Raw genomic sequence first — 21,073 nt, 5'->3', positions numbered from 1 at the left:
GTTTCCGATTCTGTGTCTCCCTCTCTCTCTGCCCCTCCCCCGTTCATGCTCTGTCTCTCTCTGTCCCAAAAATAAACAAACGTTGAAAAAAAAAAAATTAAAAAAAAAAATTAAAAAAAAAAAAAAAGAAATTCTCGGTCAACTATACTCAAAAAAAAAAAAAAAAGTTTAAAAAAAATCCCTAACCAACAACTGAAAGCACAGTTTTAAGGTATTACATGTTAATATTACAATAGTTTTAAAGCAGGAAAACCAGTAGAGTATGTTAAGAAACAATACTTGTTTTAAAAAAAAAATACTTGTTAGTGATTTTTTTTAGTTCATTATGAACTTTTTTTTTTTTCAACGTTTATTTATTTTTGGGACAGAGAGAGACAGAGCATGAACGGGGGAGGGGCAGAGAGAGAGGGAGACACAGAATCGGAAACAGGCTCCAGGCTCTGAACCATCAGCTCAAAGCCTGACGCGGGGCTCGAACTCACGGACCGCGAGATCGTGACCTGGCTGAAGTCGGACGCTTAACCGACTGCGCCACCCAGGCGCCCCTCATTATGAACTTTTAAGTAATATAAGTATAGTTCTTTCAACTGTTTTGTGCTTTTTAGAGATCATTAATTAATATTGGCATGTTTTTCCCTGCCTTTTTGCTCAATTTATACTTGATTTGTATTGAGATTTTGTAATTTCCTTTGATTCTAAACACTTTTTTTAAAATGTTTATTTATTTTTGAGAGAGAGTGAGCAAGCATGAGAGGGGGAGGGACAGAGAGAAAGGGAGACAGAATCTGAAGCAGGCTCCAGGCTCTGAGCTGTTAGCACAGAGCCTGATGTGGGGCTCAAACTCATAAACTGCAAGATCATGACCTGAATCAAAGTCGGGTGCTTAATGAACTGAGCTTCCCAGGTGCCCCTGCTTTGATTCTAAATTTAAAAATTAGTGATTTTATATATGAAAATGCCTAAATACTTTCTCATTGTTGAAAAAGTAAGGAGCCATAAAAAGAATTATTTTTCTGCCCATTTGTACAGCCCATGTTCTGTACTATAATTTTAGAAAGTTCATGAAGCAGGTTTTCACTCTACCTGACATAAAGTAAGCTCTTATGTGTTCTGACCATCTTTATTTTTCTCTTGGTAATAAAATTGATCACAGTTAAAATCTGAGAACCTATGTTTAGAATTTTTTTTTTTAAACTGTCCCCTACCCATACTTGTTCAGAAGATTTGTCATATTTTGGAGGACACAGCAGGGAATATAGTCCCCAAATTGGCAAATACTACATTTCCACATGAAATATAGAAAAGTTACACTAAACACTTGTTTTCTGTTAATTTTTTGGTGGGCAGTTTTTGTACTGGGTAAGAAAGATGTATAATTAAAATTTTTAATGTAAAGCATGTGGTAATCAGTTCTTGTCCTTTGAATCAAGGACTGTCTGCTTCAGCATCTTATTTTTTATTCAAAAGTTACTGTTTTCTAAAGAAAAAAATAGTTTTAAAAACTGTGTTGTTGGGTGAGCCTGGGTGGTTCAGTCAGTTGAGTGTCCAACTCTTGATCTCAGCTTAGGTCATGATCTGATGGTTCGTGGGTTTGAGCACCGCTTTGGGCTCTGTGCTGATGGTGCAGATCCTGCGTGGTATTCTCTTTCTCCCTGTCTTCCCCTCCCCTGCGTGTGCATGCGCACATGTTCACCTGCTTTCTGCCTCTCAAAATAAATGTTAAAAAAAAAAAGACTATGTTGTTCCCCAATAGTATTAACATTTTTATAGTCTCTTTTCATTTCTTCAGTTTACTACATATGCATAGGTAGACAGCAGCAAAAGTGCTTTAAGATTCTGATATGCTAGTCAGTCTTCTGATCTTACCTGAGAGCTAGAGGACTATCTCTTATAATGTTGCCTCAGAGCATTTCCTGCTCAGGAAGATTACAAGTGACTGTGTGACAGAGATTGCTAGTGTTGTGGACTAATAAAAACCACCTGTGTTTAATCAATGACTGGTCAATCATGGAATGCAAGAGATTTTTTTTTTTAAGCTTATTTATTTTGAAGTGAGAGTGATAGCAGAGGAGGGGCATAGAGGGAGAGGGTGGGGCTGAGATAGAGAGGGTGAAGTGGTGATAGAGAGGGAGAGAAAGAATCCCAAGCAGGCTCCACACTGTGAGAGCAGAGCAGTACGAAGGGCTCAATCTCATGAACTGAGTGATGATGACCTGAGCTGAGATCAAGAGTCTGATGCTTAACAGACTAAGACATCCAGGTGCCTCTGTAAGAGATCTTCTGAAATCTTTGGTAGTATTCCTGCTGGTAGACTCCTTAAGTTAAGATCATCTAAGCAGATTAAGAGTAGAGTTGCTTTGATGTTCATACAGATAGTTTTAAAGGTAAGCACACAAAAATTTGGATGACAAAGTAATTCCACTAAAACATTTAGAGCACACTACCTTTTGTGTTATCTGTAATCCATTTAAAGCTTAGTTTGTGCAGAGAAGTTAGAATGATGTATTTGATTTCATGTAACTGAGATTTCTATGAAATGTGAATCATGGTCTTTCATAATTTAAGTGTTGATAAAATATAGGGGATATTATTGGTACCTCACAAATTCTACTTTTGATAAAACTGTTTTATGCAGGTTTATATTAGCAGGCATTAGACTATTCATAGGAAGGAGGGAGAGCTAAAGTTAATTAGTTTAATATGGTTACAATGTACTGAGCTAAGTGTTTATATAATTTTATTTAATTTTTGTAACATCCATATAAAGTATGTATTCTTTAGATATTATCTTTGCTTTACAAATGGGGAAATTGGACCAGAAAGATTACAAAGTTGTATGTTTTTCCCTTGTCTGTTAAACCCCAGATCAGTACTTGTTCCCATAAAACAGGAATTGAATGATGTTCCTGGCCTTCAGGACCTTTTAATGTAAATAAGGAAATAAAATGATAGATTAGATAGCATGGGCACTGTTTGTATGAGGTTTTAGGAACATGAAAGTACCACTTAGCTATCTGAAGAGGTTAGGGAAGGTTTTACAGAGGAGTTGATGTTCGAGCTGAGTATTGAGTAGGAATTTTTTTTAACGGGGTTTCAAGATAATGCTGCTACTTTATTTACTGATAACTTGATATTTTCAGCAGTGATGAAATTAGCATGTGAGAATTGTTATAGAAACAAAAGCATTGTGAGAAATACTGCCTAATACACATGCAGACACAGTATAAAACATGCTGTATTATGTTACAGTTTTTATTTATTATTTTGTTAATATTTTGATGTGAAGAATTTAATAATTCTAGGTGTAATATGATTTTTTTTCACTACAGATGTCCTCCTCGCACTTTCTTACCAGCCCTCTGCAAAATTTTTCTTGATGAAAGTGCTCCGGACAATGTGTTAGAGGTGACAGCCCGTGCCATCACATACTACCTGGATGTATCTGCAGAATGCACCCGAAGGATTGTTGGGGTTGATGGAGCTATAAAAGCACTTTGTAATCGTTTAGTTGTGGTCGAACTTAATAACAGGACTAGCAGAGACTTAGCTGAACAATGTGTAAAGGTAAGTCTTTGTTATTTATTGGCCCATTTGAAGGTCACTTAGAGAATAAAAAATATATTTTGCTAAAAAAAATTCTTTCATTATTCTTTGAGAGTGGTTGACAGCAGTGGAAATCACGGTCCTTGTGGCACTGGAGAAGATCCTGTGTGGTTTGGGGAAAGAAATCTTATCTTTGATGGAAAATTGTGGGTCACTCACTGCTCATGCGCTTCTGTGCTGGCTCTTGGGTTTCTGGTAGCCACAATCATTTTGAGATAGGTTATCCCTGTTGTTAGCCAAATGATTTTCTCTGAAAATAGTAATAACAGCAACCACAAGTAACATTAACTTTTGGAGTCAGACATTGTACTGAACACTATACATGTGTTCATTTAAACCTTCATGACAACTTCATATGACATAGGTGCTGCTAACATCAGCATTTCTACTTTCTCAAATAATTCAAGCATACTGAAGTTGAGTAACTTCACTGGGGTTGATACAAGCGGTGGCACAGTCAAAATTTGAAGATTAGGAATATGAACATTAGGAAGTCTGGTTCTAGGCCCCATGGATTTAACTAGTTTTCTTCCTTCCTCTCCTTTTTCCTTGTTCCTTGTTCCTTGTTCCTTTCCATTCCATTCCATTCCATTTAATTTGAGAGAGAGAGAGAGAAAATGAGAATCCTAATCAGCCTCCACACCCAATGCAGAGCCTGATTTGGGACTCAATCCCTCCTGGATCATGACCTGAGCTGAGTTTAAGAGTTGGATGCTTAACTGACTGAACCACGGTGCCCCTAACCATTTTGCTATACTTCTTTTAGAGTTAGCTGTTTTGTTTTCATTCCTGGTGGGACTAATTATAAACTTTGTGATTTTAAAAGCACCAGTACTGGGCTAGTGGCTTTATTAGATGTACTTAATGAAAACATTTAGATTTTGTATGATTTTCCTTTTATGATTCCTGTTTCATTCTTGTTTTGATTCTTGCTGCTCTAGGTCAGCAGTTTTCACACTTACTCAGGATCACTTTATAAGCCTTACTATTGAAGGGCCCTCAAAGAGCTTTTGTTTATGTAGATTATATATTTATATTTACTATATTAGATATTAAAACAAAAATTTAGAATATTTATCTGAAAATAACAAACTCATATGTTAACATACATTTAAAAGTTTTTTTTAATTTTTTTTTTATTTTTTGAGAGAGACACAGAGAGCAAGGTGGGGAAGGGCAGAGAGAGAGAGAGACCGAGAGAGAGAGAGAGAGGGAGACACAGAATCCGAAGCAGGTTCCAGGATCTGAGCTGTCAGCACAGAGCCTGTTGTGGGGCTTGAACTCATAAACGGTGAGATCATGATCTGAGCCGAAGTCAGAGGCTTAACCAACTGAGCCACCCAGGTGCCCCTGTTGATGAAAATAATTATTTCTTGAACAAATAGAAAATTAGAACAGTAGCATTGTTAAGCATTTTTGTATGTCTTTGGTAGTGTCTGGCTTAATAGAAGACAGGTGGGGGGCACCTGGGTGGCTCGGTTGGTTAGGCGTCCAACTTCGGCTCAGGTCATGTTCTCACGGTTCGTGGTTCTAGTCCCGTGTCAGGCTCTGTGCTGACAGTTCAGAGCCTGGAGCCTGCTTCAGATTCTGTGTCTCCCTCTCTCTGGCCCTCACCCACTCATGCTCTGTGTCTCTCTCAAAAACTTCTCAAAAACTCCGCTGTATATTCCCAAGAAAGTGAGAATGAAAAAAATAATTACGGTCATGGTATTAGTATTAGGAAAAAATTTTTATTTCAAGGATTCCTAAAAATGTCTTCTTTCCACTTTGAGAGCTGCGGATGTAGGTGTTACTGTCTTGATTTTCTGCCTCCTCATCTGTAGATTTATTTCTGTCTGTAGCCTCGGAGGAAGAGGTATATGTTTTCCTGTTTAGAGCTTTTTTTCTCTTCTCAGTCTCTTGATCATGTCACTTCATGTTTCAGGTCTGTTATTTTACTCCACTGTTTATTCACAGACTCATATTTTCAAATTCTTTCTTGTCTCTTACACCTTCCTCTCCCTTTTTCTGTTTCCTTTGCAGATTATTATTACTGATTTATTCTTTAGTGGTGATATTATATAAGGTTCTTTTTTACCTTCTTAAAACTATGTAAATTTGCCTAGACTGTCTTATCTATTAACATCAATACCATTCAGACATTCTTATCTGTAGGCCTGACCTCTCTTGAGTTCTAGACTCCATTTTCAAAGGCTTGTTGGACAACTCCAGCTAGGTGTCTGAATTCATGATATTTCACTACAGATACAGTTATTTTGATAATTGTGATCAACTTCACCCAGTCACTCTAAACAGAAACCTGTACTTTATCCACTCCACACATGTAATTCATAATCAAGTGCTTTTCTGATTTATTTCCTTTTGTTTGTCTCTGTTAACTGCCTTAGTTAAGCTCTCATCCTGTCTTGAATATTCATGCTTGAATTTTTTTTTGCATTTGCCTCTACACTCTTTATGTGCTGCATTCCCAGTTATTAACTAGAAACCTGATCATATTATTTTTATGCTGAAAATATTTTTCTTGCTTGAAAAAATTTTTTTTTCTTGCTTAAAGAATAGTCTAAATTTCTGGTATGCTCATAAGATCTGTGGACTCTGTTAACTCATTACTTCTACCCAAACTCCTTAAACATCAACATAATTTAGAAATCAAAGTTGGTTTTTAATGTTTTGACCTTCCTAGAGTAAGTGTGAGGATGATAAATAATGTAATAGCAAGCATTTAATGATTTTTTTTAAATGTCTAGGACCTTTATAAACTTTTGCTTAGTTACTTTAATTGCTTAGCTTGCTATATAGTCCTTAGCCTCTGAACCAATAGTGTCCAACGTGGTCGCCATATAGGACATTTCAAATGTGGCTACCCCAAACAAAGATGTGCTATAAATATAAAACCTACATGGGATTTTGAAGACTTAATACATAAAATAATGTAAGATATATCAAATTTTTTAATTTTGGGGAGAGTGAAGAGGGGGAGGGGCAGAGATAGGGAGATAAAGGATCTGAAGTCAGTTCAGCTGATAGGCTGACAGCAGTGAGCCATGTGTGGGGGGCTTGAACTCATGAACCACGAGATCATGACCTGAGCTGAAGTCAGATGTTCAACCAACTGAGCAACCCAGGCGCCCTGAATCTATCAATTTTTTAACATTGATAACACTTGAAATGATGACACCTTGCATGTATTAGACTAAATTAAATATAATACTTCATTTTGCTCTACTTTTTAAAGTATGGCTACTAAGTAATTTAGAGGGTACATTATGTTTTCTGTGATGCTAGAAAATTAAAATTGGACTTACTGTATTCTTTTGTTAATTAATTGTAGGTGTTAGAACTGATATGTACTCGTGAGTCAGGAGCAGTCTTCGAGGCTGGTGGCTTAAATTGTGTGCTTACCTTCATTCGTGACAGCGGACACTTGGTTCATAAAGATACCTTGCACTCTGCCATGGCTGTGGTATCAAGACTCTGTGGCAAAATGGAACCTCAAGATTCTTCTTTAGAAATTTGTGTGGAATCTCTGTCTAGTTTATTAAAACATGAGGATCATCAGGTAAATAAATCACTGTTGTATACTTTGTATTCAAAAAGTGATTTTATAGTGTGATGAAGTAGAGGTAATTCTGTTTTCTCTTTTTCTCATTTTATATTTCTATATGGTATTCCTTTTATGTTTCGGCAGTGAAACATTTTATTTTTTATTAAAAAATTTTTTTAATGTTTATTTATTTTTGAGAGCGAAAGAGCGAGCAAGTGCAGGGGAGAGGCAGAGAGAGAGGGGGACACAGAATCCAAAGCAGGCTCCGAGCTCCAACCTGTCAGTAGAGAGCCTGACACAGGACTCGAACTCACAAAACATGAGATCATGACCAGAGCCAAAGTCAGATACTTAACCAACTGAGCCCCCAAACATTTTAAATTACAAACATGATGAGTTTATTTGTAAAATTTAAACATTTCAGAAATATATAATTTTTTAAAGCTACCTTATACTCAGTGTGATTTGATGACTCAGCACAATTTTGTTGACTTAAGTAGTTCTCATTGAAGTAAAATAAAATAACACAGCATTTAAAATCTTATATGTGTAAAATTTTTTTGAATGAGCATACTTTAGGAAATAGAACTGGACTTTTAAATGCCTTTTTACCATTCCATTTAGTTATTTTTGGTTATTCATTGGTTATTTTGGCAGAGTTGTTCATAATAATAGTATTTATTGAGCTTTCACTGCCTATCTGGATTCTTCATATATATCATCTTATTTAAGCTTGGACAGTGAATTATAAATACTATTACCCCATTTAACATATCAGGAAACAGCTCGTTAAGCAGTTAAGTAACATCCATAGGTCATAGAGTTAGCAGAATGTGGAGCCAGGATTAAAATCTAGACCTTATATCCTTTCTGTAGCTGCCTTTCTTATACTCTCAGTAATGAAATTAGCAGTACTCACCTTTAGCCCTTTTTAGGTGAATTTTATCCATATGCATATTCTTTACATCATTAGGTTTCAGATGGAGCTCTGCGGTGTTTTGCATCACTAGCAGACCGATTTACCCGTCGTGGTGTTGACCCAGCTCCATTAGCAAAGCATGGATTAACTGAGGAGCTGTTATCACGCATGGCTGCTGCTGGTGGTACTGTATCAGGACCATCATCAGCTTGTAAACCAGGTCGCAGCACTACAGGAGCGCCTTCCACAGCTGCAGATTCCAAATTGAGTAACCAGGTGTCGACAATTGTAAGTCTGCTCTCAACACTTTGCAGAGGCTCTCCAGTAGTCACACACGTAAGAGTGTTTTTGAATCTTTGATTTTTAATCTTGCAGAAAAAGTGTTTTTGTATAATGCAAATATATTGAACTTTTCTCCCATTCCCTTTCTAGGATCTCCTGAGGTCAGAACTTCCGGATTCAATTGAAAGTGCATTGCAGGGTGATGAAAGATGTGTGCTTGATACCATGCGTTTGGTTGACCTTCTCTTGGTGCTATTATTTGAAGGACGAAAAGCTTTGCCAAAGTCTAGTGCTGGATCTACAGGCAGAATCCCAGGACTTCGCAGATTGGATAGCTCCGGGGAGCGCTCACATCGGCAGCTTATAGACTGTATTCGAAGTAAAGATACTGATGCACTCATAGATGCAATTGACACAGGAGGTCGGAAAATATTTTTTTTTTTATTTTTTTTCAACGTTTTTTATTTATTTTTGGGACAGAGAGAGACAGAGCATGAACGGGGGAGGGGCAGAGAGAGAGGGAGACACAGAATCGGAAACAGGCTCCAGGCTCTGAGCCATCAGCCCAGAGCCTGACGCAGGGCTCGAACTCACGGACCACAAGATCGTGACCTGGCTGAAGTCGGACGCTTAACCGACTGCGCCACCCAGGCGCCCCGGAAAATATTTTTTTAAATATAAAAAGAAAAATGTGTGAGATAAGGAATTATATGGGCAATTTCTAGTTTTTAGATTATGGACAGTAGTTTTAGCAGTTGAGCCAGATAATAGAATGGCCATCCACTTCTGTATCCTCTCCCCACGTATATAATTATCAGCCTGGTACATGGTAAGACCAGAGTAAATGCCTATTAAATGAGTAAATGAAATGAGTAAAGGAAACTTGTATCCTGTTGAGTAGTGTTATATATTTAGGTTTTTTGTTTCTTACTTTATGTTTATTTTTAAGGCTTACAGCCTGGTGAATCTTCAGTGGCTTAAACATTTTAGAATATTTTTTTCTTAGAATTTGTGGGTTATTTACTACTGTATGGTTTACTTAAGTGTTTAAAATTGGCTCTGGATTTTGTGGTTAGTGATTATTAATAACAGTTTTGAAATGGTTCCCACTGTAGAGAAGTTCAGTGTGATTTTGTTAGATTTTTAAAAACTTATTTTTCTCCTTCAAAATTCCAGCCTTTGAAGTAAATTTTATGGATGATGTGGGTCAGACTCTATTAAACTGGGCCTCTGCTTTTGGAACTCAGGAAATGGTAAGCTGATAAATAAAAGCTAGTGTTTTAAATCAAAGATAGAACTGTTAATAAGGCAACTTTATGATTCTTCATAATTTTACAGGTAGAATTTCTTTGTGAAAGAGGTGCTGATGTTAATAGGGGTCAAAGGTCATCATCATTACATTATGCTGCATGTTTTGGAAGACCTCAAGTAGCAAAGGTAAAATCCAGGTTTTTAAATTATTAATTTCATATTTAACATTTACGTGGTTCCAAAATTAGAATGATATAAAAACTTTTATTCTGATAAGTCATGCTTCCATGCCATCTCCATTCACTCCATTCCCCATTGCTCATTATAAGTAGGTGTTTTTATTTTTTTAGTGTTTCGTAGCATAGATACAAACAAATATATATGCTTATTCCCTCCTTATACAAAATGTAGCATGTTACATACACTGATCTATGCTTTTTTCATTTAATAGTATATATTGAAGTCCTTTTCCTTTTAGCATTTGGGTAACTTTTTTACATGTGTATACTTACCCTATGTAGATATACCACAAATTTATTCAGCCAGTCACCTGTTGCTAAACACTTTGTCTTTTCTTTCTTACTCTTGGCACCAAGTAACCTTGTACATATTTGTGTTATTTTTGTTTATCATTAAAGCAAATAACTTATTTGCTGAAGAATCATAATATTTTTGACTCTTAGGTTAGCAAAGGACCTTGGAAAGTTCTTTTTACACTTAGGAGAGAAATTGAGGTCCAGCAAAATCAAATGATAAGGGTTGAATTGAACCAAATGTGAGACTGATCTAGGTCTCTAGAAAATTCATAATGTGAAGTAATTTGACACAGTGTAATGTTAGTCTGCTACTAAGTCAGGCACACTTGGATTCAAGTTTCAACTTATTAGTAAAAAGATTGTTAGCACTTCAGCAAAAATTTGATGTGAAGCTTTATCAATTAAATGTATATATTCATAGCATGATTATTGTTGTAATTAGAAAAAAAATACATGAAAAACAGTGTAGTAGTCAACACATCGTAGATGCTCAAATGATAGTTGCTGTTACTGTCTTTACACTATCAGAAAATTTGGGATAACAACTTCACTTTCTAACCTGGGAAAGGTGTTTTCTTCAAGGCCAAATTCTGTCAATTTGAATTGGCTAGTTTTTAGAGAGATTGATGCTTCTAAGGATAATAAGAAATTTTTATTGACCTGTTTTCTTTTGACCTGTACTGTTTTGCAGTTATGAGTGGTTGAGTGGGAGAGAAAGAGCCAAATGAATTGTATCTAACCCTAACCTGTCTTGGTTATACATCAGCCTACAGTGAGCAATAGCTGCTATTACTAATAATGATATGATAGGTAGTACTGAGCACTTAACTCTGTGCTAGCCAGTGTCTTAGGTATTTAACATGTCTTATCATTTAATCTTCATAGATCCTTCTGGTTTTAATTGATTCTGTGATACACTGCCACTTTCCCTCTTCCCCCTCCATACACATTTTCACATCTCTTAAATAGGAAATGTTGTATAATTGCTGTTGACCGGATAGAAATTGCAGCATAGTTATCATTACCTATTCATGCAACAAAAACTGTGAAATGGATTTAGTGATTTCAGTAAAGACTCCTGTCTGATAGAGGAGCACTCAGAAATGCTGCATCATTAATGCTCTTTATGGCACAGATGATAGCATTGTTTGTAGAAATACAGATCTTGTTGATTTTGAATCAAAAAGTAATTAATTATGAAGAATTGTGCTCAGAATATGAGGAAGGTTCAGAATACCTTATAGTTCATTTATATTTTCTTTTTTATGTTTGTCCAAGTAATGTGTGAAAAAAATCTTAACTTTAAGAAAGTTCTTTCAATACATTCAAAACCCAAGCAATAGGAAAGCATGTTCCACAATTTAACTGGCATCTTTTTCTTTCTTAGTGGTAATTAATGATGTATCTAATAATCTGTGGCATCCTAGATTTGGTAAAATACTGAATTATGATTCAAACCCCAGCAGTTTGGATTTTTTAGCCAGTACTGCATACTTTCCAGATGTGTGTATGTATTCACTTATTTGTCAGATATATCACATCATGATGAAGTTTAAAAAACTGCAGCTCTGAGACTGATAAGAAAAACATGAGATGTGTTCTCTGTTGGAACTTACAGTCTGCTAGGGAGAGAGTTCATTGACCATTAAAAATGAGTGAACAGTAGGGGCACCTGGGTGGCTCATTTGGTTAAATGTCTGACTCTTGGTTTCAGCTCAGGTCACGATCTCAGTTTGTGGGATTGAGCCCTGCGTCAGCTGCGTGCTAACAGTGTGGAGCCTGCTCGAGATTCTCTCCCCCTCTCTCTGCCCCTCTCTCAATTGCACTCTCTTGTCTCTGTCTCAAAATAAACATTAAAAAAAAAAAGTGAATAGGGTGAATTAGTATTTAAGACATAAATTTTGTAGTTTGTTCAAGGAGAATTGATTTAACTTGGTAATTGGTACTGCATAGGAAATGAGGAAATTACCGTGTCACAAACTTACACTAGGACCTCTGCGTTAAAAAATATTGGGAGGAGGAGTTTGACGGAGAAGATGATAGGTTCAGATGTGAATGTACTTCATTCAAGTTGTTAATAAATAACCAAGTGAAATTAATCTCTAATATTTTCAAGATATAGATAGACCACTTTTAAGGTGATATATGCAAAAAAGTAGTGATTTGAGTTGGTGCCTGCTTTAAGTAATTATGAGAATCTGAAATCCTTGGGTACAGTCTAATGATTGCAGAATTGGATATTGAAGAAATAAAATGTCAGTTCTTATATTCAAATTAAATGCTTTACTTTTCTAGACTCTGTTACGGCATGGTGCAAACCCAGATCTGAGAGATGAAGATGGGAAGACTCCATTAGATAAAGCTCGGGAAAGGGGCCACAGTGAAGTAGTAGCTATTCTTCAGTCTCCAGGTGAGTGGCAAAATCTTTGTCTTTAAGCCATCTGCTATTACTTTTCAGCTTCACTTTTACAGACATAGCTTTTTGTATATATATTAACATTATATAAATGAGTTTTTTCTCTGAAGTCAAATAATTATGTACATACACTTTCACATTTGATAAACCTTTAATAGTGTGCTATTTAGTGTACTTTGAGACTGTGGGTGCGTGATTCCAGAATGACAAAATCAAAAGTTTAAGGGGCATGGGAATGTCGTAAAGAATAGTTGGGGATTGTGTAGCTGAAGTACTTTGACCACATTTTCAAGTTTTCACTGAGTAGATGAATGCAGAGTCTTTATGAGATAATTTCTGGAATCAAGTGGAATATCCAAAATTATTTCCTTAAGTTGAGATTCAGTTTATTGGTGTGACTAATGTTCTTTAGTATTCATGTGCTTGCTTTGGCAGCATATATACAAAAAAATTGGAACAGTAGTATTCTTACAAATACCTTTGATAGATACAGTATCTTAATTTCAATTTAACATTGTTAATTAGGGATAATTATAGTTTGAAATTGGGTACATTCATCTTAATGTTTTTTTTTTTTTTCATTGAGAGAAAAAGTTTCCAAAAGTTTATTTATTGAATAATATCTGCAGGTGATTGGATGTGTCCAGTTAATAAAGGAGATGATAAGAAAAAGAAAGATACAAATAAAGATGAAGAAGAATGTAATGAGCCAAAAGGAGATCCGGAAATGGCACCTATATACTTGAAAAGATTATTGCCAGTGTTTGCACAGACATTTCAGCAAACTATGCTGCCTTCAATAAGGTAGTTATTCATAGTATTTGTGTTTACTAGTTAAATTATGCAATTTGTACACTATTTCCTCTTCCAAAAGGATTGAACTTTATTTTAATATTGAAAAGGTATCATAAGTTAGATTGTTAGATTTCATAAGAAGTTAGGTTGGAAATTTGATTGGAGAGTTAAATCTTTTCTTCTGATGATCTGACTTAAGGAGTTTAGAAAGTGAAGAAGACTAGATTCCTAAGAGTTTTTGTAGCTTTCTGAATATCAACTCTAGAGAAATTTTGGTAATTACAGCAAACATTTATTGAGCTTTATGGAGGCCTTTTAGGTAGAGGCAGTGTGAGATGGTTATTGGAAGAGTTACCCAAATAAATGGGACTTGGCTTTTGTTCACTGTACCCTTGCAGTTTAGTGAGGATGATGTGAGTAATAATACAGAGTAGTGAGAGATTAGACATACCATCAGAGTTCTCTGGGAATATAGATGACTTAACAGCTAATCAGGCTGTGCAAATTGGAGAAAATTTTAATGCAGAAGTGAGATTTAGGGGCACCTGAGTAGCTTAGTCGGTTGAGCATCTGACTTCAGCTCAGGTCATGATCCCATGGTTTGTGAGTTTGAGCCCCACATTAGGCTTGCTGCTGTCAGTGCAGAGCCGGCTTCAGATCCTCTATCCTCCTCTCACTGCCCCTTCCCCATGCACTCTCTCTAAATAAATAAAACATTAAAAAAAAAAAAAGTGAGATTTAGACCCTTGGCAACAGGCAGCTGGTCATGGTGGAGCAGCCCTGGAGTAGAGGCTGTGGTGGTGTGGGGACCTTATGCAGTGGCTGCAGGGCTGATGAGAAACTGCTAAAGTTCCTGTGGAAGTAAATTAGAATTTCCTAAGAATATAATGGATGGAGAAGAGAAAACCCATGGTGCCTATGAAGGCACTGAAACCATGTATGTCAAATTGATATCTTACGGTCATGAATTTATTGTAAAAAGAGAACATGCATTAACATCTGGAACAGTTGGGGCACCTGGGTGGCGCAGTCGGTTAAGCATCCGACTTCAGCCAGGTCACAATCTCGCAGTCCGGGAGTTCGAGCCCCACGTCATGCTCTGGGCTGATGGCTCAGAGCCTGGAGCCTGTTTCCGATTCTGTGTCTCCCTCTCTCTCTGCCCCTCCCCCGTTCATGCTCTGTCTCTCTCTGTCCCAAAAAAAATTTAAAAAGTTGGGAAAAAAAAAAATTAAAAAAAAAAAAACATCTGGAACAATAAAAGCCATGTTGAGAGATGAAGTCAGTTTTACAATGAAGTCAGTTTTAGAGAGATCCCCTCACATATGCTATCAAAAGTATACATGTATTTTATGTATAAGATTCACTATACTAACAGCTCCACAGAGATTCCTGAATTCCCAGTTGCACCTGTAATTGCACTGGAACTGCTGATAGCTGCAAACTTCCTAGATTGTTAAGTAAAATAAAGTATAATAAACTGTTAACTTTTTTCAGGATTTAATACCTGTACTTCAGCTAATTTTTTCATATATAGCATGTTGCCTGTGTGCAGTTGAACTTTTTAAGTTTTATTTATTTTGCGATAGAGTGCACAAGTCAAGGAGGAGCAGAGAGAGGGAGAGCGGGAGAATCCCAAGCAGGCTCCACATTGTCAGCTGTCAGCTGATGTGGGGCTCAACCCACGAACTCTGAGCTTATGACCTTAGCCAAAGTCACACGCTTAACTGACTGAGCTGCCCCGGCACCCCTGTCCTCGGGTCTTTTGAATGGTCTGTTGCTTCATATCATTTAGGTCTCAGTTCAAATGTTTTGTCCACTGGTATTTATCCACCTAATTTAAATTTACCCCTAGGACACATTTCACGTAAATTATGATGTTTTGCAGTCCTCCTAGAGCTTTCAGTGTCTGAAATCTTGCTCTTCTTTGACTTTTGTTTGTTTTATTGCCTTCCCTCTAAAGTACACTCCATGAGAGCTAGCCCTGTGTATTGCTGCAAAGACAAGGAGGTATAGAATAGGGTTTGATACTTAGTAGGTAACTCAGTAAATATTTAGTGCATGAGTGAGTGTGCTTTGTTAGCAGTAGCAAGTATTTTAGTATCGATGGAGTATGTTTGGATTACTGTGATATGTTTGGATAGCTCAGTGAATAATATAAAGTAGGAGCCTTTATGACCTATGGAAGGCCCCTGTGGCCCATGCTAATGAGCATGGACTTTACTCCAGAGTTAAAGAAGGGTCATTAAATACCTGTGAGGATATTTGTTACAGTTGATTTTGAGATTTATAAAGATTACACTGGCAGCCCAGTGGAGAAAAAGACTGGGGGAGAGCAAGAAGGCTATTAAACAGTTCATTGTGAACTGTGAAGTGTATGAATTTCAAACATTTGCTTGGGGGCTGGATTGGTGGGAATAAATTCGGAAGGTTGAGAGATGGGTTGTTTGACCCAAGGGATTGATGACCAGTTTGATACGAGTGATGAGGGTAAGAAAAGGGTGAAGAATGACTGCTGAATTTTTGGCTGAATGATTGAGAATTTTATTTTGGTCATTTTAAGTTAAGGAGGTCTTTAGAACATGTAGTTTCGTAGGATCAAGTGCCTAAGAGTTGACGTTAAACTGCAAGCAGCATGCTTTAAGTAGGAGAAAAGTGTCAGTAAGACAATTGACTGTGAACATGAAGTACTTGGTTTTTATTCTTCTCCAAATAGCTCACAGAGATGTAGGTGTTAGTGGGGCCACCTTTTTTTTTTTTTTTTTTTTTAATAAAACTTAGAATTGTCTTGAGTGAGCAAGTTCATTTTTGAACAAGATAATTTGACCTGAAAATTTTAGAGGACTAGCTGTCAGTATAATAAAAGAATCCTGATACATTTGGAGTAGAATTGCTTCATGATAAGGTCATCAGAAAATTATAAAGTATGCTACCATATAAGAGGGTTCTTTTATTAGATGTTTATTTTGTCACCCTTTTAAATGTTTTAAGGTTATCTAAATGTAATTTTAGTTTAGTGCATTTGATGCCAAATTCTCCCAGGTAATAAATAGACACATTTAATTGTGGCAAGTAAGAAAGCCCAAGTTTTAGGTAAGAGCTCAGCCTCTGGAGTCAGTGCAAAGTGGGTCCAGATGCCAGCATTGCCATTTCTAGATTGGTGGCCATGAGCAAAGTACTTAACTTCTTTCATCTTAATTGATTTATCTCTAAGGTGGAGATAATTACACTAAATTCTCTTTGGGTAAAAGAAAAAAAATTAGATGTGATTAAGTGTTTAGCATAGTGCCTAATATTTTAGAGGTATTTGAAAAAAGTTCACTTACAGAATTATTTAGCATTATTTAAAAAAATTAAAAACAAAGGGGAGTAGGTTACAACCTGATTTTTTTTACCATTTCATTTTAAGATTTATTTTAAAGTTTATTTACTTATTTTGAGAGAACGTGAGCAAGAGAGGGGCAAAGAGAGAGAGATGGAGAAAGAGAGAGGCCCAAGCAGGCTCTGCACTGTTAGTGTGGAGTCCCACACGGGGCTCCATCTCACCAATGGTGAGATCACGACCTGAGCTGAAATCAAGAGTTGGATGTGCAACCAATTGAGCTGCCCAGGTGCCCCTCATTTTAAGAGTTGAATAGTTGAATACTCAGCCTGTGTACTCTGATCATACTGTTAAAGGAAGGTCTACAATGTATGGACTTTAGCTGTTACCTGTCAATATTCTGTAATACACAGTGTCTGCTTAGGAAATAAAAATAGTATGACAGATTAGTAAAGGCTTTTTTTTTTTAATTATTATTTTTTAATGTTTATTTTTGAGAGAAAGAGAGACAGAGACAGTGCGCAAGCAGGGGAGGGGCAGAGAGAGAGAGGGAGACACAGAATCTGAAGTAGGCTCCAGGCTCTGAGCTGTCAGCACAGAGCCTGACGTGGGGCTCAAACTCACAAACTGTGAGATTGTGACCTGAGCCAAAGTCAGACGCTTAACCAACTGAGCCACCCATGCGCCCTAGGGCTTTTAAACAGGATAGCAATATCCTTTCTTTTCTTCCTTCCTTCCTCCTTTCCTTCTGTCCTTTTTTTTAATGTTTATTTATTTTGAGAGAGAGAGAATGAGTCGGGGAAAAGGGCAGAGAGAGAATCCCAAGCAGGCTCTGCACTGTCAGCACAGAACTTGACGCAGGGTTCAATCCAACGACCTGTGAGCTCATGACCTGAGCCGAAATCAAGAGTCACGCGCTTAACTGACTGAGCCATCTAGGCGCCCCTGTCTTTATTTTTTTTTTAAATGGTATGTTATGAACAAACTTAGCATACCATCTATTGTAGGCATTTTCAAGAGAAGACTTTACTTTTGCATGGTGTCTGGCTTTGTAAACTACTGAAAAAAAACACCATATTCAGCTATGCCTCATAGGAGGGCAGTTTTAATGGTGGTGTAGTATGTAAAAACCTGATAGTATTCTAAGATTCTTCTCTCCAGTTAATGGAGATATAATTGTATTAGTTAAAAGTGTACAACATAATGATTTTATTTATGTATTTTTGTTATGATTAGACCTAGGACTGTACACTTTGTTTTTAAGGAAAGGCTGCATAGAATTTTGAAGAGGTTTGGTAAACAGCTTTGGAGTTAGTGTTAATAACTGGACAAAGATTGAGTTTACTTTTCAGAAATCCTTGAGGATCCAATTTTTTTTGAGAAAAAAGTAGGACTTGGTTGAATAAAAGGGGAAATTGTTCTTGGATGAAAATATTAAATATTATAAAGATATAAATTCTGCCAAAATTAATTCAGAGATTATGCAGTTTTAAAAATAACTACAGAGTTTGTTTTAGAACTTGACAGATCTTAAAGTTCATCTGGACGAATGAATGTGTGAGATTTTAATAATCTGAACAGCTAGTATAAACTTACAGTAATTAAATCTTTATGATAACTAGCATAAGAGTTTATAAATCAGTACAATAGTCTAGCCCCCCAAATTGAGCCAATAATATATAAGAATTGGATGTGTTATAATGGAGATTTCATAGATCATTTGAGAGAAGGGAGGGTTATTAAATGGCATTAGAATGTCTACTTTGTGGGGCGTCTGGGTGGCTCACTCGGTTGAGCAACTGACTCTTGATTTCAGCTCAGGTTATGATCCCAGTGTCATGGGATTGAGCCCCACATTAGGCTCCTCACTGAATGTGGAGCCTCCTTAAGATTTTCTCTCTCCTTTGCTCCTCCCCTGCTTAGTCATATGCATTCTCTCTCCCACTGCCCTAAATAAATAAACTTAAAAAAATAAAAGAATGTCTTTTTTGTGTTTTGACTTAAAAAAAAATCATGTTAGTTCTATACACTGTATATCTAACCAAATTCTAGGCGAATTTAAAACAAATTTTTAAAAAAACTATGGAAAAAATATTCTTGAATGTTTATCAGAATTTGATAGGAAGAATGACTTTCAAAGCTTGTTTGTGTTAGTGCTATCATGTTAAATTTATTTAGATTGTTATTCAAATTTAGTCTATCAAAAAAAGCTACATATGAGAAACAATATTACCCAGAGCCAAAAAAGTGCCAGCAATATAAACTCATAATCCAAATAAATACTTGTTAGCAACTGTGACCAAGGGATACTGTTTTGTTTTGTTTTGTTTTTTTATACAAAGCACACATAGAGGTTTTTGGTAAAAACGTAAGAGCCTCTTAAAATGAGCTGAAGACATAGCCAAGTGTTCAAGAAATTGACAGAAAAATATTAGGTATAATTATGGAGGTATAATTGGCATAAAATCGTAGGATTTTTAAAGCATATATGTCTTGGTGATTTGACATATGTATACCTTGTGAAAGGATTCACATCTTGTTAACTAATACATCCATCACATCACATGTTTATCTTTTTGTGTGTGTGTGAGAATGTTTTAGTTCTGCTCTCAGCAAATTTCAGTTATGTAGCACGGTGATATTACCTATAGTCATCATGTTTTACATTAGATCCTCACACCTCATTCATCTTAGTTTCCTCACTCTCAGTCCCTGGCAACCACTTTTCTACTCTGTCATCTCTGTGAGTTGACCCTTTTTTTTTTTTTTTTTTTTTTTTTTTGATTCCACATGTTTGATACCCTTCATTGTTTGTCATTCTCTGGCTTTTTTCATTTAGTATAATACCCTCAAGGTCTGTACATGTTGTTGCTTAATAGCCTTTTTAAAAATCAGTTTGCCAAGTATGGATTCAGTACTGATACACATTCAGTGCATAAGAAAGTTTTTAGACCTTTAGATCCAAGAATCCTTCCAATGAAGAAATAAAACTTTCCACAAAAATAGGGCACTTTATAATAGGAAAGGCTTGCAAGCTAAATGGTCATAATTTATATAATAGTGTTAGGAAAATTTTAGGTTCTGAATACTATTTATAGTGTATTAGTTAACAGAAGAGTTTGAGTTTAGGTTCTGTATGTATTAGCCCTGTGACCTTAGTACACTTGCCTACCTTTCTTTGTTTCACTTATGCATCTGTAAAACTGAGCTAATAAAACCCACCTCATAGGGTTTGTTGTAGGGATTAAATGAAGTGTAGTGTCTTTAAAATACATAAAAGGGTTTCTGCTTATAATGGCTTAGCGCGATAGTGGCAGATAGACAATATATAAATATTTTTATTTTGCAACCAAATATAAATAACCATTAACAAAAACTGGAAAGAACTAATCCTATTAGGGCAGTTTGCCCTTCATTGAGCTGCCATTTTCTGTAATGTACATGAATTTGTAATAAAATACTTTTTTTAGTTGAAGAATGTTTGGTCTTAGGAATTGCAGCCAGAGAGAGTAAGGATGCACATCATGCTATAGAAATACAGCTGTGTACATGCTTTCATGGACTTTAGTAGCAATTTTGTCCCTCCATCCTTTCCTGTGCAGGTTACCCCAGAATTAATGATATCTACAGCTTGGTGCCTAGGATTTTGTTCTATGCTTAGAAAATATGTGTCAGATGAACTTTTGTCTTTTCTGTAATAGATCAGTCTCCTTTTAGTCTATTATAATTTAAAAGTGTGTGGATATATATTTATTTTACTTTAGAAGAACAGGTTCCTTGAGATTAGTTTGTGTGATTTTATGGAGTATCTATGTTCTGAGCAAAGCAGTGGATGAGAAGGAAAAGGAAGCATGCTGAATTGTTAACAGTTGGAATATTTAGGGACATGGGATTACTTGAATCTCTTATTTTCATTTATATGAGGCATAACTATAGTGACCATGAGTTTAAATTTGACAGAGGACAAAAATGCTTAATTTGAGAATTGATTTCCATATAAATTACCAGATATTTTAAGTTAGAGCCTTGTGTTTTCGGTTATAGGGAATTTTAAGATAGTTACAACTTATTCTTTACTTGATTTTCTAAAATTACCATGACATGTTAATAGCCATGCTGTTAAATATAAAATAGAATAGCACATTTAAGAAAGTTTAAAGATAATTTCAGTTGTAATGAGTTTATTAACAGAAAATTTGTGAAATTGCCTAAAAAAGTGAACATAAACTAGTGCTAGTATTATTTTTTGTATACTTTTTTTATTAAAAAAATTTTTTTTTTAATTAGTTTTATTTATTTTTGAGAAGCAGAGAGAGACAGAGCATGTGTGGGGGAGGGACAGAGAGAGAGGGAGACACAGAATCGGAAGCAGGCTCCAGGCTCTGAGCTGTCAGCACAGAGCCTGATG

General features: G+C 36.1%; 1 protein-coding gene and 1 non-coding gene across 7 annotated transcripts in view; one reads left to right on the top strand and one right to left on the bottom strand.

Annotated features, from left to right (window-relative positions):
- HECTD1 (HECT domain E3 ubiquitin protein ligase 1) overlaps nucleotides 1-21,073 on the top strand; it is a 93,717-nt gene that overhangs the window by 18,660 nt on the left and 53,984 nt on the right. For all 6 annotated transcript variants that reach the window (XM_040476863.1, XM_040476861.1, XM_040476859.1 and 3 more), the window contains exons 3-10: nucleotides 3,330-3,564; nucleotides 6,935-7,162; nucleotides 8,121-8,402; nucleotides 8,499-8,769; nucleotides 9,525-9,601; nucleotides 9,687-9,785; nucleotides 12,431-12,545; nucleotides 13,181-13,355. In XM_040476863.1, coding sequence (XP_040332797.1) covers nucleotides 3,330-3,564; nucleotides 6,935-7,162; nucleotides 8,121-8,402; nucleotides 8,499-8,769; nucleotides 9,525-9,601; nucleotides 9,687-9,785; nucleotides 12,431-12,545; nucleotides 13,181-13,355 — 1,482 coding nt within the window. The remainder of the gene's footprint in view (nucleotides 1-3,329; nucleotides 3,565-6,934; nucleotides 7,163-8,120; nucleotides 8,403-8,498; nucleotides 8,770-9,524; nucleotides 9,602-9,686; nucleotides 9,786-12,430; nucleotides 12,546-13,180; nucleotides 13,356-21,073) is intronic.
- LOC121032519 (small nucleolar RNA SNORA15) lies at nucleotides 17,615-17,753 on the bottom strand. The gene has a single exon (XR_005791341.1). It is a non-coding gene; the product is annotated as a small nucleolar RNA SNORA15 (small nucleolar RNA).

Source organism: Herpailurus yagouaroundi, unplaced genomic scaffold (genome assembly GCF_014898765.1).
Source record: "Herpailurus yagouaroundi ecotype Mexico unplaced genomic scaffold, PumYag 141, whole genome shotgun sequence".
Lineage (NCBI taxonomy): Eukaryota > Metazoa > Chordata > Mammalia > Carnivora > Felidae > Herpailurus > Herpailurus yagouaroundi.
Note: the sequence above shows the minus strand (reverse complement) of the source record. Positions and strands in the feature narration are given on the sequence as shown.